This window comes from Muscardinus avellanarius (genome assembly GCF_963383645.1).
Source record: "Muscardinus avellanarius genome assembly, chromosome: 8".
NCBI lineage: Eukaryota > Metazoa > Chordata > Mammalia > Rodentia > Gliridae > Muscardinus > Muscardinus avellanarius.
Genome location: NC_137794.1, coordinates 60,534,173 through 60,556,670, shown reverse-complemented (window position 1 = coordinate 60,556,670; position 22,498 = coordinate 60,534,173). Strand labels below are relative to the sequence as shown.

General features: G+C 41.0%; 1 protein-coding gene across 1 annotated transcript in view; it reads right to left on the bottom strand.

Moving 5' to 3' along the window:
• Nucleotides 1-22,498, bottom strand: part of LOC308266056 (beta/gamma crystallin domain-containing protein 1-like) — a gene marked incomplete at both ends in the record, with an annotated part of 164,821 nt that overhangs the window by 60,840 nt on the left and 81,483 nt on the right. The window contains one exon of the mRNA XM_080700093.1: nucleotides 3,227-3,335. Coding sequence (XP_080556219.1) covers nucleotides 3,227-3,335 — 109 coding nt within the window. The remainder of the gene's footprint in view (nucleotides 1-3,226; nucleotides 3,336-22,498) is intronic.

The following is a 22,498-nucleotide window of genomic DNA, read 5'->3' as shown; positions in this document are numbered from 1 at the left end:
TAAGACCTGGGGAAACTAAGCTGCTTACCTCATGGTAAACAGGAAGCAGAGAAAGAGAGGAAGGGGCCAGGACGTGATACAGTACCCAAGGGCACGCCCCTAAGCACCCATTCCTTCCAACTAGGTCCTTTTTCCTTTGATTTCTACCACCTCCCAGTAGACTCATTCCATTGAGAATCCCTCAATGAATTAACCCTCATGAAGCAACCACTCTCCCACCCTTGCCTCTGAACATTGGAGACCACGCCTTCAACATTTGGAGGGTGTTCCAGATCCAGTCACAGCACCAGGTGCACCTAGTCCTCCTTCTCCCTTCCCTGACCTCAGGGCCGCTCTCATGTGCTGCCCAGCACCCTGGACTGTGGCTACAGCCTGGGAAGCTGAGCAAGGGCCAAGGGACCATGTCTAGATGCAGAGATCATGGAGAGGGGACTGGCTGGACCACCCTCCTCGAGGCATATATTTTTGCCCCAACTCTAAATGCTGCCACAAGTTGCTTCTTGAATTTCAGCAATAATAGAAAATGTAATTGTATTACACTGACAAAATCATTTGCATCCTAAATGATAAAAGGCATAGTTAGTGAAGGATGAACAGAAGTAACCTGAATCTCTAGCTAGAGCCATGACTAGGTTAACCAGTTCCTCCCCCAACCCCCAGTTAGTTATAAGCTATTTCCTAATAGAGAGAAGAACAAAATAAGAAATTAATTTGAAAGTAAGTATAAAGTATAGTAAGCCAAATTATTTAGTTTTAAATTTAAATTTGATTTCTTACTTCAACTTTTTTTTCTTTCTTTTTGGTACTTGGTATTGAACCCAGGAGCATTCTATCTCTGAGCTACACCCCCAACCCTATTTTAGTTCTTATTTTGAAACAGGGTCTCACTAAGTTGTTGAGGAACCTGATAAATTGCTGAGGCTGGCCTAGAACTTGTAATCCTCCTGTCTCAGCCTCCCAGGTAGGGAGAGATTATAGGTATATGCCAACATGCACAGCTTTATTTTAACATTTTAATGAACTTAACTATGTATTTTTAGCACTCTTACTGATATTATACTATTTTGAGTTAGAAAATATTCTTTACTGAATTTTTGTGTCCACTTTTGTTATGTCTTAGTGATATGTAAAATGTAAGCTAACAACATGATCCTGTCCTATTTCTTAACAATTTTTATCATTAAGTAATTTTTATTTATTTATTTTTGGTACTGGGAATTGAACACAGGGCTTTGCAAATGCTAGGCACATGTTCTACCACTGAGCTGTACTCCCAGCCTAATTTTAATTTTAATTGTAGTAAAATATACACAGCATAAAATTTATCTTCTTAGCTGTTTTATTTTATCTATTTTGTGTGTGTGTTGTGGGGGGTGGGTACTGGGGATGGAAACCAGGGGCCTTCTACATCCAGGCTACACTCCCAGACCTATTTTATATTTTTATTTGGAAACAGGGTCTCTTTAGCCAGTGCAGCTGGCTTCGAACCTGCACGATCCTCCTATCTCAGCCTCCCAAGCTGGGGGGTGGGGGGGATTACAAGCGTGTGCCACCACACCAGGCCATTTTAGCTATTTTAACCATACAGATTAATAGTCGTAAGTACATTCATCTGTTCTTCAACCAATATCCACAACTCTTCATCTCACACCAAGTAATTTACAGTGTGTATGTGTGTGTGTGTGTGTATGTGTGTGTATGTGTGTGTGTGTGTGTGTGTGTGTGTGCGTGCATGTTACTATAGATTGAATTCAAGGACATTCTATCTCTGAGCTACGCTTCCAGCCCTATTTTATTTTTTATTTTGAAACAGGGTCTCACTAGGTTGATGAAATTTTCACTATTTTCTGGATTGTCCTTGAACCTGTGATGCTTCTGCCTCAGCCTCCCAAATCCTGGGATTACTGGTGTGCGCCACCACGCTTGGCTAGTAATTTACCTTTTCTTTTTCTTTTTCTTTTCTTTTTTTTTTTTTGTGGTACAGGGGATTGAACCCAGAGGCATTCTATCTCCAAGCTACATCCCCAACTCTATTTTATTGTTTATTTTGAAACAGGGTCTCACTAAGTTGTGGAGGGCCTAAGTAGCTGAGTCTGTCCGCGAACCCAGATCCCCCTGTCTCAGCCTCCCAAGTACTGGGATTACAAGCATGCACCATCACACCCAGCTTTAATTTACTTTTAATATATAGCATTATTAAAGCAAATGTATTTTGCATGTAAGGGGGATTTCTCTCATAACAAAATATCTTTTACTTTAACCTTCCTTCACTGCTCCCAGTTAACTTTCCAGACCTGGCAGCGAAACCATCCCTCACTCCCACTATGAAGAAAGGCATCTTTTCTGTTTTCCTGTCTTGCAGACAAGTAAGGACACAGGCAAAGTCTTTTGTGAGGGGATGAGCACACCTAACAGGAGTACACTGCTCTGTCTTCCGCTCGAGGAAAATTTCTTTTAAAGCAATACAATTAAGTCGAAACATTCTGTGTGAACATCTAGACATTTGGAAGTAACTACTGATAATAACAATTCTAAATGCCTTATAGCAGAAAGAAGTGTAAGTGCTCTTTTATGGGAAAGAACGACTGGCTCCAAAAATTGATGTCATGTTTCTTTGTATGCCTTCAAGATAAAGCACAGTGTGTACAGAAGGGCCAAAGGCAGGCGACAGGCACGCGTGACGGCGAGGAAGGGTGCTGAGGCAGCCGAGAGCAGACACGGCACGCACAGACACCCGGTACTTAGCATCACAGTACTGGGATACATTATATATGATATATAATACACATATAATAAGTATAAATAAATCATGTAATAATCATAGTCCTATCACCACATATACTGAATTATATAATAAATATTACATTATTATTATAATATATATAACATATAATATTCCTTTTAAGTATGTGTTTGTCAATCAAATAAGGATTATTTATTTATGGTACTTGAGACTGAACCCAGAGGCATTCTACCTCTGAGCTGCACCCCCATCTCTGTTTATTTGTTTGTTTGTTTGTTTTGAAACAGGGTCTCACTAAATTGCTGAGTGACTCACTAGGTTGCTGAGACTGGCCTCCAACCTGTCAGCCTTCTCTCTCAGCCTTCTAAATACTAGAACACCCAGCTAGGGGTTATCACCACACCCAGCTAGGGGTTATCTCACAACACCTGAAATTTTTAAAGTACTTATTCCTGGGACCCAAATGTTTAAAAGAAGGATTACCTTTTTAAACATTCCAGATTCTGTAAGTGAAGGAACAGACACCTCGCTGGTGCTGTGCAATGTAAATTCCGGCGACTCTTCTTGGCTCCCATCGAATATACCCAAAGCTCTGTAAAGAATGTAAACAAAGTCATGTCAAAAAGCTACCAAGAACATTGAAAGCTCAAGAAACCCAGAGGCACAAGTTTCCATGTATATCTCCAATCAGCCAAAATAATGAATCATCTTCAAAACTTACACATCATTGTAGATAATTTAGTACTCTAGTAAACATGTTTATAAATGATCTTTGATGACCTTACAATGTGGCTATCTGTATTCTTTTAAACTCTTTGCCGAAAATAGATTAGAGATAGATAGACATACAGATAACAGGATAGATGGACAGATTTGGGCATGAAACACTACCATTTCAATTTGCAACTTTTTGGTTTCTTTGCTGTTTTGCTTTTAAGATATGACAAAAAGGAATCTGTAAGTTTCTTAACACTGGAAATAAAGTGGGAAGGGAATCCCAGCTGGTGGAAGAATCTAGACTGTACCAGAAAAAGGGAACTTTTATAAAAATTATAACATTTATCCAGCTTAAAAAGAAATAATACTGAGAACTACAGGCCTATATCTTTGGTGAATTTGGGTGCAAAACTGCTAAACAAAATACTAGCAACACGCATTCAAAACACATAAAGAAAATCATACATCATGACCAGGTAGGGCTCATCCCAGGGATGCAAGGCTGGTTCAACATATGAAAATCAATCCATGTAATTCACCATATAAACAGAACCAAAGACAAAAATCACATGATCATTTCAATAGACACTGAAAAATAATTTGATAAAATCCAACATCCATTTATGATAAAAGCACTGCAGAAAAATGGAGTAGAAGGAACATATCTCAACATCATAAAGACAACCTACAAGAAGCCCACAACCAATATTATATTAAATGGGGGAAAACGTCAAGAATTCCCCCTAAAAACAGGAACAAGACAAGGATATCCATTATCACCGCTTCTCTTCAATATAGTTCTTGAGACCCGAGCCAGAGAAATAAGGCAAGAAAAGGAAATCAGAGGAGTACAAATAGGAAAAGAAGAACTCAAACTTTCACTATTTGCAGATGACATGATACTATATCTAGAAGACCCAACAAACTTAACCAAAAGACTTATAGAAGTAATCAACAAATTCAGCAAAGTGCCTGGATACAAAATCAATCTTAAAAAATCAGAAGCTTTTCTGTACACCAACCATAAATCCATTGAAGAAGAAATTCAGAAAACACTTCCACTCAAAATCTCCCACAAAAAAATAAAAAACAGGAATAAACTTAACCAAGGAGGTAAAAGATCTCTACAAAGAAAATGATAAAACATTAAAAAAAGAAATCAAAGAAGATCTTGGAAGATGGAAAGATCTGCTATGCTCAGGGATAGGCAGAATAAATATCATTAAAGTGGCCATCCTTCCAAAAGTGATCTACAGATTCAATGCAATGCCCATTAAATTACCAAGATCATTCCTCAAAGACATAGAAATATCAGTCCCTAAATTCATTTGGAACAACAAAAAGCCCAGAATAGCCAAAGTAGTTCTCAGCAACAAAAACCATGCAGGAGGAATACCTGACTTTAAACTATACTACAAAGCCACTGTAATAAAAACAGCATGGTACTGGCACAAAAACAGATACATAGACCAATGGAGCAGAATCAAAGACCCAGAAACAAGCCCACACACTTACAGCCAATTGATTTTTGACAAAGGGGCCAAAAATATACACTGGAAAAAAGATAGCCTGTTAACAAATGGTGTTGGCAAAACTGGTTAACCATATGCAGAAAACTGAAAATTAACCCCACTTTCTCACCCTGCACAAGAGTCAATTCAAGATGGATCAAAGACTTGGAAATTAGACCAGAGACCTTGAGGCTCCTTGAAGAGGGCATAGGGCAAACACTACAACACATAGGCACAGATAAAAACTTTCTCAACAAGACCCCAAAGACACAACAAACTAAAAGGTGAATTCATATGTGGGATTGCATGACACTGAAGAGCTTCTGTACAGCGAAGGAAACTGTCAAGAACCTCAATTGAGAGCCAACCGAATGGGAGAAGATTTTCACCACCTACTCCTCTGATAGAGGACTAATATCTAGAATATACAGAGAACTCAAGAAACTCAACACTAAAAAACACAAATAATCCAATCAAAAAAATCCAGTGGAAGAGTGCCCCTGGATTCAATCCCAGTATTGCAAGAAATTTATTTTTCTTTTTTTTCTTTTATGGTGGTACTGGGGTTCCTGGAAGCCCTTCTACCTCTGGGCTACACTCCCAGACCTATTTTATACTTTTTATTTGGAAACAGGGTCTCTTAAGCCAGCGCTGCTGGCTTCAAAACTGTGCAATCCTCCTGTCTCCACCTCCCAAGCGTGGGGATTACGAGCGTGCACCACCACGCCCGGCAGAAAAAATTTTTTTTTAAGGATGTAGTATAATGGTAAAGCATCCCTGGTGCCATCCCAATACCACCAAAAACAAAACCTAAAAATTATTACTCTTTATATTATATAAAATGTAAAGTACAGTCGTAGCAATATAATAATTTTGTCTTCCAAATTTTGTAAATAAAAACAATACTTACTTAAAAAAACACTTATTTAAAAATAGTAAAAAAAAATATGCCGGGCATGGTGGTTGCTTGGGAGGCAGAGACAGGAGGATCGCGCAGGTTCGAAGCCAGCCATGCTGGCTTAAGAGACCGTTTCCAAATAAAAATATAAAAAATAGGTGTCTGGGAGTGTAGCCCAGAGGTAGAAGGGTTTCCAGAAACTCCAGTACCACCAAAAAAAAAAAAAAAAAAAAAAAAAGGGAAAAAGGAAAAAAAAAAGGAAAAAATAGGCTAGGTGTGGTGGTGCACACTTATAATCCCAGGACTTCGGAGGCTGAGACAGGAGGATTACAAGTTCAAAGGCAGCCTCAGCAACTTAGTAAGACTCTGTTTCCAAATAATAAAATAAAAAGGGCTGGGGATGTAGCTTGGAGGTAGAATGCCCCTGTATTCAATCCCCAGTAACACACACACACACACACACACACACACACACACACACACGAGTAAAAAATAATTGATCAGTATAGGTGAGAAGTAAAATAAAAAAATAATCTGTCTAGCTACACACTCCTATTCATGTAAGTAGCCAACCATTCTGAATGGTTTCCTTTCTGTATCATTTTAAACCATATAGAGGCACTCGGGAGACTTTAGATAACAAGGGGAAAGCCCCTTAAAGTTGAGAAGGTTTCAGAGGGTCACCATGGATGTGTCCTTGCATCAAGATCTATCTCCATCATTTTCCCCTAACCCTAACCACTGCGTTCACCTGCCCCTCTGAGGCAGTCAGGGGCCACCGAAACAACAAAAGCAATGCAGTCCTGGGCCTCCACAAAGCATGGCGTGTGCTTCTCCCTGCCTCCCCCTTGACTCCTGGCCAGTTATCTATTTGGAGCATGATAGATGCCTTTCCCTGCCAAGTCAAAAAACCTAGGTGCTTCATTAGGGCCAGGACAACCTTGATGCAACTCTCCAAGGACAAACATAAGAGACAAATTGTTGAGGAGTCACTAAAACAGCAAATTCCCAGGACCACTGACCCACTACTTGCTTTGACTTGTACCCCTCCCCCCAGCAATGTGTTCTCTTAAAGACAGCCGCAGCAGCTCATCCTAGCACAAAGCAGAAATATTTAGATAGGATGTAGCATCAATAGGAAAAACTAACATTTGGCTCCAGGAACTAGCCTTCCACAGAGTTAATCAGGCCTTCCACAGGGTTAAAGTGCCCTCATAAGAAAAGAAAAACACACCTCTAAAATGTCCATGTAGAGCCAGGCCGAGTGGTGCATGCTTGTAATCCCAGTATTTGGGAGGCTGAGACAGGAGGATCATAGGTTCACAGCCAGCCTCAGCTACTTAGTGAGGCTTTCTGCAACTTAGTGAGACCGTGTTTCAAAATAAAAAATAAAAAATAAAAAATAGGGCTGGAGGTATAGCTTGGAGGTAGAATGCCCCGGGCTCAATCCCCAGCACTGTAAAACACAAACAAACAAACAACAATAAAAATGTACCTGAAGCCCATTATACTCCTACACTCCAGCCCACCCCCATGAGGTAGAATAGAAGAAATAAAATTTTAGGTAGAAAGGAGACATATTGGGAAGAAAATAAAAATATTGTTTAAAAATCTGAAATCTTCAGTTTAACAAAGTTTGGTTATTCTAAAAAAAAAAAAAAAAAAAAAAAAAGCCAGACCTAGCCAGGCGTGGTGGTGCACGCTTGTAATCCCAGCATTTGGGAGGTTGAGACAGGAGGATCATGGTTCAAGACAGCCTCAGCTATTAAATAGTGAGACCCTATTTCAAAATAAAGAATAAAAAATAGGGCTAGAGGTGTAGCTTGGAGGTAGAATGCCCCTGGGTTCCATCCCCAGTACCAAAAAAAAAAAAAAAAAAAAAAAAAAGCCAAGCCTCAGCAAGTAGTGAGACCCTGTTTCAAAAAATTAAATTAAAAAAGGCTAAGGGTATAGCTCAGAGATAGACTGCCCCCCAAAAAAGTAAAGAACTCTTCCTCAAAAGCCACTTTTTATCATGTGTCACCAAACTGAAAGATATCACTGTCCAGAGAGTGGGTCCCTGCAAAAGCTGGGGTTCCCCTAGGAGTAACTAGGGTATGGATGTGTGCGTGCTCCATCACACCCCTAGCTTTGCTAGAAACATGCTCCCCACACTTGCTCCCTGTGAGTAGAGGTAGAATGAATGAATATATAGTTAAGACTGAATTCAGTTGTCAGAGTAGAAACGTTCATGGTTTTGGCCTCCTGGCCTGTTGAGTCCAGGGCACCCACTGGCCTCCCTGACTACAGGGTAAACTAACACTATTCGGCATCCGGCCCCAGGGCATGTTTGGGTCATGATGGCTCGGTCGGCAGATACACCTGACACTATGAGTAGGTTTATTTATCATTGGCCAGAGGAGAAAAGGACTATCATAAAGTTCTAGGGAAGGCCCTTTCTTCACCATAATTTCAAAACAGGAAATGCTGTGTCTGTGGTGCACCCCATTACTTCTGGCCTGCCTTCCAGGGGAGAGGGAGGCCAAGGTATTGGCTAACTTCCCTTTCCTTGTGACCCAGAACCAGACAGTGCTGCTGTGCAATGGCTACAGATGCCATCATTTCACAGTTTGCTTCAGGTCTTAGGGGGTGAGGCAAGGCCACGGGACATGTGGGCCGAGGCGACTTTACAAGCAGAGATCAGCTTCAGGGCAGCTTCTCACCCAGCCAGGATGCTCAGGCCATCCCATGAGCATTTTCTACTTCCTCGAGACTGTCAGTCACAGAACTCTTTTGCTCATAGCACACTCAGTGGGCCCGTTTGTCTCCTGAAATACAGCTTTCACAATGCATTACACAGAAAAAAAAAAAATAGGCTTGGAGTCAGGCTGGAGGGTGTCCAGGCTCTCAGTTAACTTTATGACATTTTAGATGTCCCCCTGTGTCAGACATCAAGTACCCAAAGATGAGCAAATCCACACCCTCCAAGATATTAAGGTCTAGTAGACATAGGGGCTCATCAAGTGGGCAGTACTGCTTTCAGATCTGAATAATAGTTGCATATGTAACTAGACATAAGTCAGTCTCATCAGCCTAAAAGTCCACCTTAATATTTTCAATAGGAAAAGTCAATTGTAAAGTTCAACTTTTACTTTACAAAAGTTAAATTCTAATTTCACTCCTTAGGCTTTAGGTGGTTATGAAAAAGGTAAGTGTGGTTCCCCACTGAAAAAGTTAAGATCTATAAATGTAAGAACAATTTCTTTTGAAAAGAGTCATTGCTAGTCACTTATTAAGACAATAACCTCCTAGGTTAATAAAATAAAGAAAATCCTGGCTCAGTAGAATTGAGATGGCACACACTTGCAATCTCAGTACTTAGTAGGCTGACACAAGAGAATATCAGGTTTGAGGCCAGAATGCAATAACTTCATGAGACCTTATTTCAAGTAAAAAATAACCTAATAGGGCTGAGGGTGTAGCTCAGAGAGGTAGAACTCCCCTGGGCTCAATTCCTAACCTATCTCTCTCTCTCTCTCTCTCTCTCTCTCTCTCTCTCTCTCTCTCTCTCACACACACACACACACACACACACACACACACACACACACACACACACTTTCCTAAATCCCTAAAGGCTGCCATATTGCATTGGAGTCTTAGAAGATAATTTATAATTTTCTTATTATAATCTTTTGCTATATCCTTTCTAAGCACAAAACTTATGCTGTCAGAGTGAGAATATCAGTTTACTTAATTTTACTCAAATTTAGAAATAAATGTGACATTTGCCAGTCCATTGAATTATTCTTTAATTTCCTTTTTTCTTTGTTGTTGTTGCTGACTCTTAAAAACTAGATTACTCTTCTCCCTGGAGAACAAATTGATAGCAAATTAATAATGGCAAGATAATTTTTGGACAAATCTGAGCCCTGTGAGGCCTGAGGCATATATAATGTGGTGGACCCTCTTTAAAACAAAGGAAGCAAGCTATGGCACATTTTCAGAACTCGCAGCACGGGGCCTTTCCACGGGCTCTGGAAGTGGCTTTGCAGCACAGGCTTCGCTGGCTTCCTACAAATCTGCCTCAGGTTTTCCTCACGTTAGCGGACCCCAGTAAGTTGTTCCTTGGGCATATTAAGTTAAATGTGTTCCTTTACTCCATAATTCTTGCTTCAGAGATAATATACATGTAAAATAATTAAATGAGGCGAAAAAAAGAAAAATAGCAAAGGATCAGTTTCAACTGATAGATTCGGGTAGGAACTGATGCTCTACTACCACCTATTGTCTACTTGAAGAATTATCAGTGTGCTCTACTGAGCCTCCAAGTTATGAAGTCATCCACAGATGCCTCCATATGCACTGAATTACTTCCCAGAGAGCTTAAAACACCACTCTTCTGAATTAAGCTATTGATTGCAAGGCTACATAAGTTTTCTGGTCAGGAAAGAAGGAGAAACTCAATTCACTAATAAGTTGCACTACTAGTGTACATCATCTTTATTTACTGAGATTACTAAGTGGTAGAGAGTGACCATTTACTGCAGCCTCCACCCAGCTGACTTCAGACTCTGTATTAGATTACGGTCACATACCATCAGAAACGTTTACACCTGAAAAGCCCCTAGTGATTACCAGGTGCGGTCCTCTTTTTTTTTTTTTTTTTTTTTTGGTGGTACTAGGGGTGGAACCCAGAGGCTTTCTACCTCTGGGCTATACTCCCAGACCTATTTTATATTTTATTTGGAAACAGGGTCTCGCTAAGTTGCCCAAAGCCTCACTAAGTAGCTGAGGCTGACTTCGCACCCATGCGATCCTCCTGTCTCAGCCTCCCAAGCACTGGGATTACAAGCGTGCGCCACCACGCCCGGCTTTGCGGTCCTCTTACTACAGAGTTGAAAGTACATCGTCTGTGAGCAGCCATGTGACTGATGAAGCCTTGAGCCGACAGGCCACCCATGTGCACAGACCTGGAAGCCAGGCTTCTGTGCCCAGGCTCTCACAGGGGCCTCTAATTACGTTAGGATAGAAGCATGTAAATGTGGCCCATTTCTAGGTAAACTAATACACACATAAGTCCATTTCCCTTAGAAAATCAAGGGCTTGGGAATTGTAGAATGGGCTTTTCTTTCTAAAGTGGTGTTATCTTGAAATTTATATAGTCTTCTCAGCTGATTAAAGGATGAAATACAGCAATATTTCCACATGGATTTTGGAGTCATACTAGCCTGTCCATTTGCTGTGTGATCTTGGGCTGATTACTTCTCTAAGACTCAGTTTCTTCATCTAGGGTTATAATCATGGTGACACATAGTAGGTGTTCAGCTAGCTTTATTATGCATATCAACGTCAGTTGACATTTCTTAAATAATAACTTATAAAGCATCACGTGGATTTCAGGCCCCAGTATAACATTATTTAGAAATGAGAATATCTAAGGTGGGCGTGGTGGCGCACGCTTGTAATCCCCGCGCTTGGGAGGCTGAGACAGGAGGATCGCGCAGGTTCGAAGCCAGCCTCAGCTACTTAGTGAGGCTCTCAGCAACTTAGTGAGACCCTGTTTCCAAATAAAATATAAAATAGGTCTGGAAGTGTAGCCCAGAGGTAGAAAGCCCCTGGATTTCATCCCCAGCAACACCAAAGAGAGAGAGAGAGAGAGAGAGAGAGAGAGAGAATAGGAAGATAACTTAGAAATAACATGGTGACCAAACCTTTTATTTTTTTCTGTAGATAAGCCCATTGGCAGAAAAAGGAGCACAGAACTCACTCAATCCTTGGTTCAGAGACTAACTTCAAATTCTCAGCAGATAAGTTTCATAATTACAAATCTCCAGTTATAGGGGGGGAAGAAAAATAATTGTCTATGTTCCATCAAGGGTGTGTGTGTGTGTGTGTGTGTGTGTGTGTGTGTGTGTGTATGTGGTACTGGGGTTAGGACCTAGGGGCATTCTACCTCTGAGCTACACCTCAGCCCTATTTTTTAGTATTTATTTTTGAAACAGTGTCTCACTAAGTTGCAAAGGGCCTCACTAAGTAGCTGAGGCTGTCTGCTAACCACCATCCTCAGGTCTCAGCCTGTAGAATGCTGGGATTACAAGCGTGCACCACTACACCTGATGTCATTCAAGTTTTTAAAATGCAAAACATTCTCAAAGTTTTAGCAATGTAAATGATACTACACCAATCACACAAATGTTTTAGTCTCGACAAAAAGCTGTAGAATGCTCAAACTCTGCCATCTAGTGGTCGCATAGGGATAACACCCTAAACTACTCATTCTTGGAGTTTTTGTAAAAAAAAAAAAAAAAAAAAAAAAAAACTGCTCCGCGGTCCAGTCAGCCACTGCCTGATAGCATCATTTTTCGGGCCTGTTGATTAGACAAGGATTTATCTCCCAATGCTCTGGTGGGCAGAAATGTCTAAGTTCCCTTGGTATCTGACCAGTCAGTGCAGATCATCTCTCTAACCAAGGATAGAAACCTTTACCCTTGTATTTCCCCTTTGGCAAAATCTAGGCTTTGCGTCCTACACAATCAGTTAACTCACCCAAGCTCTCTGGGATCGCTGTGACACTCAAACTGTGACACCCACTCAGAACCTGGCTCATCCAGGTTTGAGTTTATCAGCAAAGGTCCAGAGGGAGGAATGATCCCATTCTAAAGTGAGAGAAAAGGAAAGCAGAGGCGGAGGACCACACACTGTGGGAACCGCTGCCCTGAGGCCCGGGAGCATGAGGGCGGAGGTCTGTGCCTCCATCGAGACTGAGGTTTACGCAGTCTCGGGTTCCTTCATGATCGCACATGCTCTCATTTAGAGGAGCTGGAGATCATGACAATTTTTTTTTTTTTCAGCTTCTCCTTATAACATTCAAGTTGGACAAGTTTAGTTTACAGTAGTCAAAATACAAAAGAATTTTGATTGCTGGAATTTTCCTTTAAGGTGACTCAAATTCCTTTAATCTAATGACAAAGTTAAGCATAGTTGCACATGCCTATAATCCTACTACTTGGGAGGCTGAGACAGGAGACTTGTAGGTTTGAGGCCATCTTAGTGAGGCTCTCAGACTTAGTGAGACCCTATTCAAAAAAAAAAAAAAAAAAAAAAAGGTCTGAGGGTATAGCTGCAGAGATAGAATGCCCCTGGGTTCAACCCTTAGTTAGTACCATAAAATAAACCAATAATTTTATTTTATTTATTTATTTTGTGGTTCTGGGGATGGAACCCAGGGGCATTTGACCTCCAAGCTACACCCCCTGCCCTATTTTTTATTCTCTATTTTGAAACCGGGTCTCACTGTGTTGCAGAGGGCCTCACTAAGTAGCTGAGGGTGTCTGTGAACCGTGATCCTCCAGGTCTCAGCCTCCCAAACGCTGGGATTACAAGCGTGCGCCACCATGCCCGGCCTAAACCAATAATTTTTAAAAAGGGTTGAGGATGTAGCCCAGAGGTAGAATGGCACTGGGTTTAATCCCCAGTATAAAACAAACAAAAACAAAAACCTAATGGCAAAGGGAAAACATAGCCTTTCTTTTCATGGCATATATATACTGTCCAAAGAAAGACTTTAGTAAATTTATAAATAACAAACTTACAATGCAAGGGAGAGTATTTTATTTTATTTTATTAACTTATTTTGCGGTACTGGGGATGGAACCCAGGGGCATTCTACCTCTGAGCTACACCCCCAGCCCTATTTTTTATTCTTTATTTTTTGAAAAAGGGTCTTCCTGAGTTGCAAAAGGCCTCACTAAGTCCCTGAGGCTGTCTGAGAACCACTATCCTCTTGTCTCAGCCTCCCAAATGCTGGGATTACAAGTGTGTGTTACCATACCTGGTAAGGTAGATTATTTTAAATTGCTGTCCTTAGGAACACAAAACAAAACTGCTAGGGATTACATACTCTGGAGCAAGGGAGGAGGAAGCCTCACAGAACATGGGCACAGAGGTCACCTCTAAACCACTGGGGACAATCTGAGGGTCATGCCCTCCCGCCCCCTCCACTCAGCTCACCTCTGATCACTGTCAAGAGATCCTTTATGCTGAGCCTGATGGCCCATGCCTGTAATCCCAGTACTTGTGAGGCTAAAACAGGAGGAATGCAAATTCAAGGACAGCCTCAACAAGTAATGAGACTCATCAACTCAGCAAGACCCTGTTTCAAAGTAAACAAAATAAAATAAAATAAAATAGGGCTGGAGATATAGCTTGGAGGTAGAATGCCCTTGGGTTCAACACCCAGTACCACCCCCACACAAAAAGAGGCCCTCTGTCCTCACACCTGAGTTTGCTTTAAGGAGCAGCATGAGATCCAGCCACGCAGGAGCTCTGTTGGACGTACCGCAGGGAAGCCGAGAAGGACGTCAGCTCCTATCTTACTTAATATCCTGTGAAGGGGGCTGAAGGGAGAAATACCTCCCATTCTTATAAATTCCAAGTGAAGCTTTTCTTTCCTCGTCCACTGACTTTCAGATAATGTGGACTGTGAACCTCTTAGTGATTCGATTTTAGCAATTATATACTTTATGAATGTTTTTGCAGTCATTTCTTTCTTTATCACACTACCATTCCTTTAGATTTCTGATCTTTACACATTTGCATGGGGGGGGCACTGGGGATAGAACCCAGGGGCATTGTATCTATAAACTACACCCCCAGCCCCATATTTTTATTCTTTATTTTGAAACGGGGTGTCACTAAGTTGCGGAGGGTGTCACTAAGTAGCTGAGGCTGTCCGAGAACTGCGATCCTCCCGTCTCAGCCTCCCAAGCACTGGGATTACAAGTGTGCTCACCACGCCCAGCCATAAATCCTTGAGAGGAGGAAATAATGGGTGATAGTTATAAATACATGAAACACGTTGCTTCCCCATCACCAAGAGGATGTCTACCTTCTCTTGTCCATTCCAGCCACCATCCCCCTTGCTCCCAATTTCATAATGTCTTCAGTTTAGCTATTCTCAGCCATGAAGTCTCTTTCTAGCCACGCAGCTCTAGTCCTTCCCAGCATGACACTGGATGGCTCTTATTTGCTGTAAGAGTAACAAGCTCTCTAGTTTGAAAACTGTTACATGGTTCTACATTGTCTAAAAAATTAAGTCCTAATTCATAGTCTAGTTTTCAAGTGCTTCTATCTTTTGAACCCAGCCTGCTTATTTTTAAACCTAGCTCTTTTACCTATGTTCCAGGCAATTTTGTTCTATGTATTTTATTTTATTTTATTTTATTTTATTTTATTTATTTTTGCGGTACTGGGGATTGAACCCAGAGGCATTCTACCTCCAAGCTGCAGCCCCAGCCCTATTTTTTTGTTCTTTGTTTTGAAACTAAAATAAGTCTCACTAAGTTCCAGAGGGCATAAGTAGCTGAGGCTGGCCGAGAACCTGCGATCCTCCTGTCTCAGCCTCCCCAGCACTGGGATTGCAAGCTTGCGCCACCACGCCTGGCTTATTCCATGTATTTTAAACTCTTTTTAATCACGGTTGGCTCTACTCTCATCTCCCAGGGTCGACTCCTTAAGGGCTCTTGTTGACAGGTTTTCTTTGTTTCTGCCATGGCATATAACATCTGTCACCTCCCAGATGTTCAGCAGGAGTTTCTTGTTGAGTGAATAAAAAGCCTCTTCTGTAAAGACAGTTTGATTCATGTCAGCAGCTGCTCGCAGAGCCTGCTGCTGCTTATGACTGATTCTAATAATGTCCATATAAAGCTTTGGTTCAAAAGCACCTCCTCCTAACCTCCCTGGTTACATGCTAGCTGGCTCCATCTGTTGTTACTTTCCAGAAGTCTGTAGTGATGTCACATGCTTTGAAGTTGACTTTACAGCATCTTTAATATGCATCATCTGCCTGTTTTGTTTACCTTTGCCCCACCTTAGCTCACTAGTCCAAGACAACTCAAGCCAGTGACAATTAATTAGTAAGAGTCTCTGAAACTCTAGGGCCCCTAAAAATCCTGGCACCAGGCTCATCTGCCTTAGACTTTGTGGGTGCTCCAAGAATTCTCTTCATTAAACATTACTACTTTGTGGCTTTTCTAGAAGCAATAAAGTTTCAAGAGAAATTGTGTAACCACTCCTTGTATCAAAATTTGTTAGCATTTACTCTATTTTCTGAACTCATAAATGCCTTTTTTTTTTTTTTTAACAAATGAGATACTCAACTTTGTCACAGCTATAACCAGAGGTTTAAAGGCTCTACTCAAGAGATTCTCCAAATGGCTGGGCCTGGTGGCACAAACCTGCAATCTCAGTAGTTGTGAGGCTGAGATAGGAGAATTACTGGCTCGAAGCCAGCCTCAGCAACTCAGCAAGGCCCCAGCAACTTAGCAAACACCTGTCTCAAAATAAAAAATATAAGCCAGGTGCGGTGGAGCACGCTTACAACCCCAGCATTCAGGAGGCTGAGACTGGAGGATTGCGGTTTGCAGACAGCCTCAGCTACTTAGTGAGGCCCTTCACAACTCAGTGAGACCCGGTTTCAAAATAAAGAATAAAATTTAGGGCAGGGGGTATAGCTTGGAGGTCAAATGCCCCTGGGTTCCATCCCTGACCCGCAAAAAATAAATAAATAAAAAATATATGTATATAAAATACGGATATGGTATAACTTGAAGGTAGAATGTCCCTGGGTTCAGTTCCTAATCAGTCTCTCCTCTCTCTCTCTCCTCCCCCCATCTCCAAATGATGGTTTATAAATCCTAGAAACCCAGAAGTGAGAACTGAGTCTTTAAATGTTACTTATAAGACATCTAACACATTCTCACAAGTAACAAGGTGCTTAAAGTAAATTTTTTTATAATGTGAAAAATTTTTTAATTATTTATTTTACTTTTGTGATATTGGGGATTGAGCCCAGGAACATTCTATTTCTGAGATACACCTTACAGCCCTCTTTTAATTTTTATTTTGAAACAGGTCTGGCAAGTTGCCTGCACTGGCCTCGAACCCACAATTCTTCTGTCTCAGCCTCCCAAGTACCAGTATTACAGGGATATGCCACTGTGCCTGGCTCAGAAATTATTTTATTTTATTTTATTTTTATTTTATTTTATTTTTTGGTGGTACTGGGGTTCCTGGAAGCCCTTCTACCTCTGGGCTACACTCCCAGACCTATTTTTACATTTTTATTTGGAAACAGGGTCTCCTAAGCCAGCACGCACTGCTGGCTTCGAACCTGCGCGATCCTCCTGTCTCTGCCTCCCAAGTGCGGGGATTACAAGCGTGCGCCACCACGCCCGGCTGAGAAATTATTTTAAAATATGAGAGTAGGTTTCTCTTTAGGTTTTCAAGTAATTCTTATGAAGGTTAGCTTTTTTTTTTTTTTTTTTTTTAAATTTTATTTTTTTGGTGCACTGTATTCATACATCATAGTGGGATACAAACTTTTGTAGACATACATGCACACATTGCCCAGTCAGTCCCCACCCGATCCCCACCCCATTCTCTCCCCATCCCTCCCTCCCATGCTTGGCTTAGTGGTTGACATCTAGTATTATAGCAATATCCAAAATTAAAAATGATAATCTCACATAACAGTTTCATTTGTCTGATGCCAAGCTTTTGATGATTTAAAGATAACATTTCAATATTTCTTTTTGCTTTCTTTCTTACCAAAGCATATTTTTTTCTGTTTTTTTGGTGAAACTATCATATATTTATATATTTATTTTTCAGAAAAAAATCTATCCTAATATGGAATATGAATTCTAGATACCCAAAATGATCTTGAAGAAGAACAAAGCTAGCAGATATATATTTTCTGATTTCAAACCATATAAAGCTACAATAATTGAAACAGTGTAGTACTGTTCTAAAGGCAGATATATAAACCATTGGAGTTAAATACAAGCCTAGAGCTAAATTCTTCCATATATTGTCAAGTTATTTTTGACAAGGTTTCCACGAACATTTGGTGGTGGAAATAATATTCTTTTAACTAAATATTGTTGAAAAATAATAATTACATGGAAAAGAATAAAATTGGACCCTTACCTAATCCCACATACAAGTATTAACTCAAAATAGATAAAAGACCTAAATATAAATCTTAAGACTATAAACTTTTAGGAGAAAATCCGGGTCATAAAACCTCACAACATTGAAATTGGCAGTGATTTCTTGGATATGATTTCAATGGCACAGGCAACAGAAGAATATACAAACTCCCTAAAAAATAAAAAAAAAATTGTATATCCAAAGACAATGTAAACAGAGTTAAAAGTTACTAATAGAATGGGATAAAATATTTCCAAATGCTATATCTGAAGGTATATTAATATCCCAACTAGAAATCCTAAAAATTAACAACAATAAAGGCAAACAATACAATTTAGAGATAGGTAAAAGACTAACATAAATAATGAATCTCCACAGATAACCAATCTTAGTTGTCTGTTGGATGGAAACTCTTGTTTCTCTGGTTCTGGTGTGTGTTACCTATTTCTTCTTTGTAGTTAATCTCTTTGAGTATTTTCTCTAGCGCTGGTTTTGAAGACATAAATTCCTTCAGTTTCTGTTTGTCATGGAAGCTTCTTATTTCTCCATCTAATTTGATAGAAAGTTTTGCTGGATAGGAAATTTTGGGCTGGAAGTTGTTTTCTTTCAGAGTTTGGAATATGTTACTCCAAGCCCTTCTGGCTCTCATGACTTGGTTTGGGAAGTCTGGAGTGATTCTAATTGGTTTGCCTCTGAATGTCACTTGGCCCTTTGTTTTTGTTGCCTTTAAGATTCTCTGCTTGGCTTCCACATTGGTCATTTTGACAATTATGTGGCGTGGGGATCCTCTTCTCCGATCCTGTCTAAAGGGAGTTCTATAAGTTTCCTGGACCTGTATATCAACCTCTTGCTCTATGTTTGGAAAATTTTCTGCTATTACTTCCTTGAAGAGATTGTTGATCCCTTTGGTTTCACTTTCTTTTCCCTCCTCTATTCCAATTATTCTTAGGTTAGCTCTCTTAAAATGGGCCCATATTTCTTCAATATCAGATTCCTGCTGTTGGATATTTTTTTCTAGATTAGAAACTATGCGTTCATTTTTGGATTGCTCATCTTCTAAGAGCGAGATTCTGTTCTCCATGTGTTCTAATTGGTTGTTTGTGCTTTGAATTGAGGCCTTTACTTCATTAATTGCATCCTTTATCTCTTTTTGGCTCTCTCTGAGTTCTTTTCGAAGCACCTCTATTATTTCTACAGTTATTTTCCTGATTTGATCTTCTAGAAATCTCTGATTTTCTGTTTTATCGGGTTCTGATGTTGTGGGGTTGTGCACATTCATTGCTCCAGTATTATTCCTCTTTCCCATGATTTCGGATGCTTGTGCCTTCTCTGGGTTCTTCCCTTGGGTCACTATGACTTCGCTTAAGGTGCTCTGGATCTCGAGTCTGTAGTATCTCTGACCCCACTACTCCTTTACTGGGTTGTATCACAGAGTCTCCGACCCAGAGAGTCGATAGAGGCTGCTTTAAACTATGGGGGGGGGTGCCAGGTTGCACGTTCTCCTATGGTGTGATATCTCTGCCACCCCCACTCCTTCACTGGGTACAGTGAGGTACAGTACTGGGATTTCTCCTCTGTGGCCCGCAATTTGACTCACTGTTCTTGAGTACGCAGATGTAGCTGTACTGGATTCGGCGAATTCACTGCTGCTGCCGCCGCCGGTGGCAATATGGCGCCGCAGCCACGCCCTCGGCCATGAGGCTGGCGTATTTTTTCTTCTCTGGTTTTGATTTCCACTCTGAATCCCTGCAGCGTGTGCTGAGCTCAGCCACTGGGAGCTTTAAATGCTGTCTGCGCCGAAAGATCCCGCCTGGCTGTTCCGCAGCGGCTCACCTTGGCTTGCTGTAGCCGTCCGATGAGTTCGCCGCTGCCGCCGGCAGTATGGCGCTGCTGCCGCGTCCTCGGGCGCGTGTGTCTCCTCTGTGGCCCTGAGCTCTGTTCTCAGTCCGCTTTCTCTCTGGAGCCTGGTGGTTTTTTTGTTTTTCTGGTGATGGTGTTTTCTGGCTATGAAAGGCGCTGGTTTTGTGGTAATGGAGATTGGTTGTTAGCAGGGCTCTTAAGCCCCGCTTTTCTCGGTCGCCATCTTCCCGGAACAGGGCGAAGGTTAGCTTTTACATTAATTTTTCTTAATGTTTCAACATGTTCAACTTAATTTCAAAATACCTAGTAGTTGTTCAATTATTGGCATAACATGATCAGTAATTAATACATAATTCATAAGTGCCTGAATCACATTTTTGGCCTTTTCTATCCACCTGCAGGAGATGAATAAACTTCACAAGGGATCAGAGTTGCTTGAGGGAAACATCCTTTCGTAGTGACTAGAACTGTCATCGTATTTCTAATGAATGAATCTAATCAGTACCTTTAACTGGTACTAAAGTTACAAAAGATAACTTTCATGAAAAATTACTTCTGACCATTTCTAATTAAAAACCACTTCTAATTAAAAGCAGTGTGTATTAAGGCCAAATCAGGGGAGCAGACTTACTGGCTGAAGATGGTGGAAAGATCGTAAAGCTGCACCTGAGTCAGACTGAGATTAATCATCTCAGAGCTCAGGAATATTCTCTTGGGTGCAGAGTCAAGACAAGGGGACCACAGTGTCCCATCTCTCTATCTAGCTTACTAAAGTTGTCCTTATAGACACGCAGGCAACAAGCTACAAAGGTCAACTGCAAATTCCCTACCCCAGCAGGTCCCTTAATACCGCTCTAACCCACCCTTCTCTCCTTTAAACTTAAACTTTCACCTGTGGTCTGAGAGATTGGTTTGCTGCTCCCTAGTTTAAAACTGTCTTCACTGTTGTTTTGTTTTAGTTTTAGTGGTTCCTGTGATTGAATCCCAGGGCATTCTATCTTGAAGTTATACTCCCAGCCTTTTAATAAAGTGTGTGTGTGTGTGTGTGTGTGTGTGTGTGTGTGTGTGTGTGTGTATGAGCACATGCGTGTATGGTGGTGGGGATTGAACCTAGAAGCATTGTATCTCTGAGCTATACCCCCAGCCTATTTTGCTTTTAACTTTGAAACAAAGTCTGATACAGCTGGGCCTGGTGGCGCATGCCTGTAATCCCAGTACTTGAGAGGCTGAGACAGGAAGATCGCAGGTTTGCAGCCAGCCTCAGCTACTTACTGAGGCCTTCATCAACTTAGTGAGACCCTGTTTCAAAATAAATAATAAAAAATAGGGCTGAAATGCCGGGCATGGTGGCGCACGCTTGTAATCCCCACGCTTGGGAGGCTGAGACAGGAGGATCGCACAGGTTCGAAGCCAGCCTCAGCTACTTAGTGAGGTTCTCAGCAACCTAGTGAGACCCTGTTTCCAAATAAAATATGAAATATGTCTGGGAGTATAGCCCGGAGGTAGAAAGCCCCTGGGTTCCACCCCTAGTACCACCAAAAAAAAAAAAAAAAAAAAAAAAAAAAAGGGCTGAAAGCCAGGCGTGGTGGCGCACGCTTGTAATCCCAGCATTTGGGAGGCTGAGACTGGAGGATCGAGGTTCACAGACAGCCTCAACTAACTAGTGAGGTCCTCTGCAACTTAGTGAGACCCTGTTTCAAAATAAAGAATAAAAAATAGGGCAGGGGGTGTACCTTGGAGGTTAAATGCTCCTGGGTTCCACCCCCCAAACTCACACACACACAAAAAAATAGGGCTGAGGTATAGCTTAGAGGTAGAATGCCCCTGGGTTCAATTCTCAGTTCTGAAAAAAAAAAATAATAATCCATCAAGTCTAATTTCAGTCCACTTCTTCTAAGACTTTCTTGTAAGGGCTATAAGGAATCTTGTGTTTCTGTACCTCTCCAGTTTGTACTAAAGGAAATCCCAATGTACAGATAGGCTGTGTTCCAAAACTATTTTTGAAAGCAACTTATTTTATAAATACGCGTTATAAAGGGTGGTTTGATTTACAGACCATCCCCTAAAAGTCAGTTTCATGTAGCTGAAATATTATACCAGAACCAAAACAAAAAATCATCATGAATCACAGATTTGTTTCAATATTGGCTTGAAATCAATAAAAGTGTGAGAAATTGTATTTATTTTTCTCAAGTACAGGTTATTCTATTTAGATAAGATATTATTGGTTCAACCAGAAAGAGATGATGGTTGAAGAATTTTTCAGAGTATAATGTGACTTTCCGCCGGGTGTGGTGGTGCACGCTTGCCATCCTCAGCTACTTAGTGAGGTTCTCAGTAACTTAGTGAGATCTTGTTTCCAAATAAAATATAAAATAGCTCTGGGAGTATAGCCTGAAGGTGGAAAGCCCCTGGGTTCCACCCCTATTACCACCAAAAAAAAGAAAAAAGAAACTATAATGTGACTTTCCGGGGCTTTTGTTATTATCAGATGTTCATTATTATGGTGTGTGTGTGTGTGTGTGTGTGTGTGTGTGTTACTGGGAATTGAAACCAGGAGCATTCCACCTCTAAGCTACACCCCAGCCCAACTTTTTATTCTTTATTTTGAAACAGGGTCTCACTTAGTTGCAGAGGGCCTCACTTAGTAGCTGAGGCTGGCCGCAAACCTGAAATCCTCCTGTCTCGGCCTCCCAAGTACTGGGATTTGTACAAGTGTGTACCACCATGTTCAGCTGATTGTTATGATTTCTAATTTCTAACTGGAACTCGTGGTTTTCCCTTTTTTTCTATAGA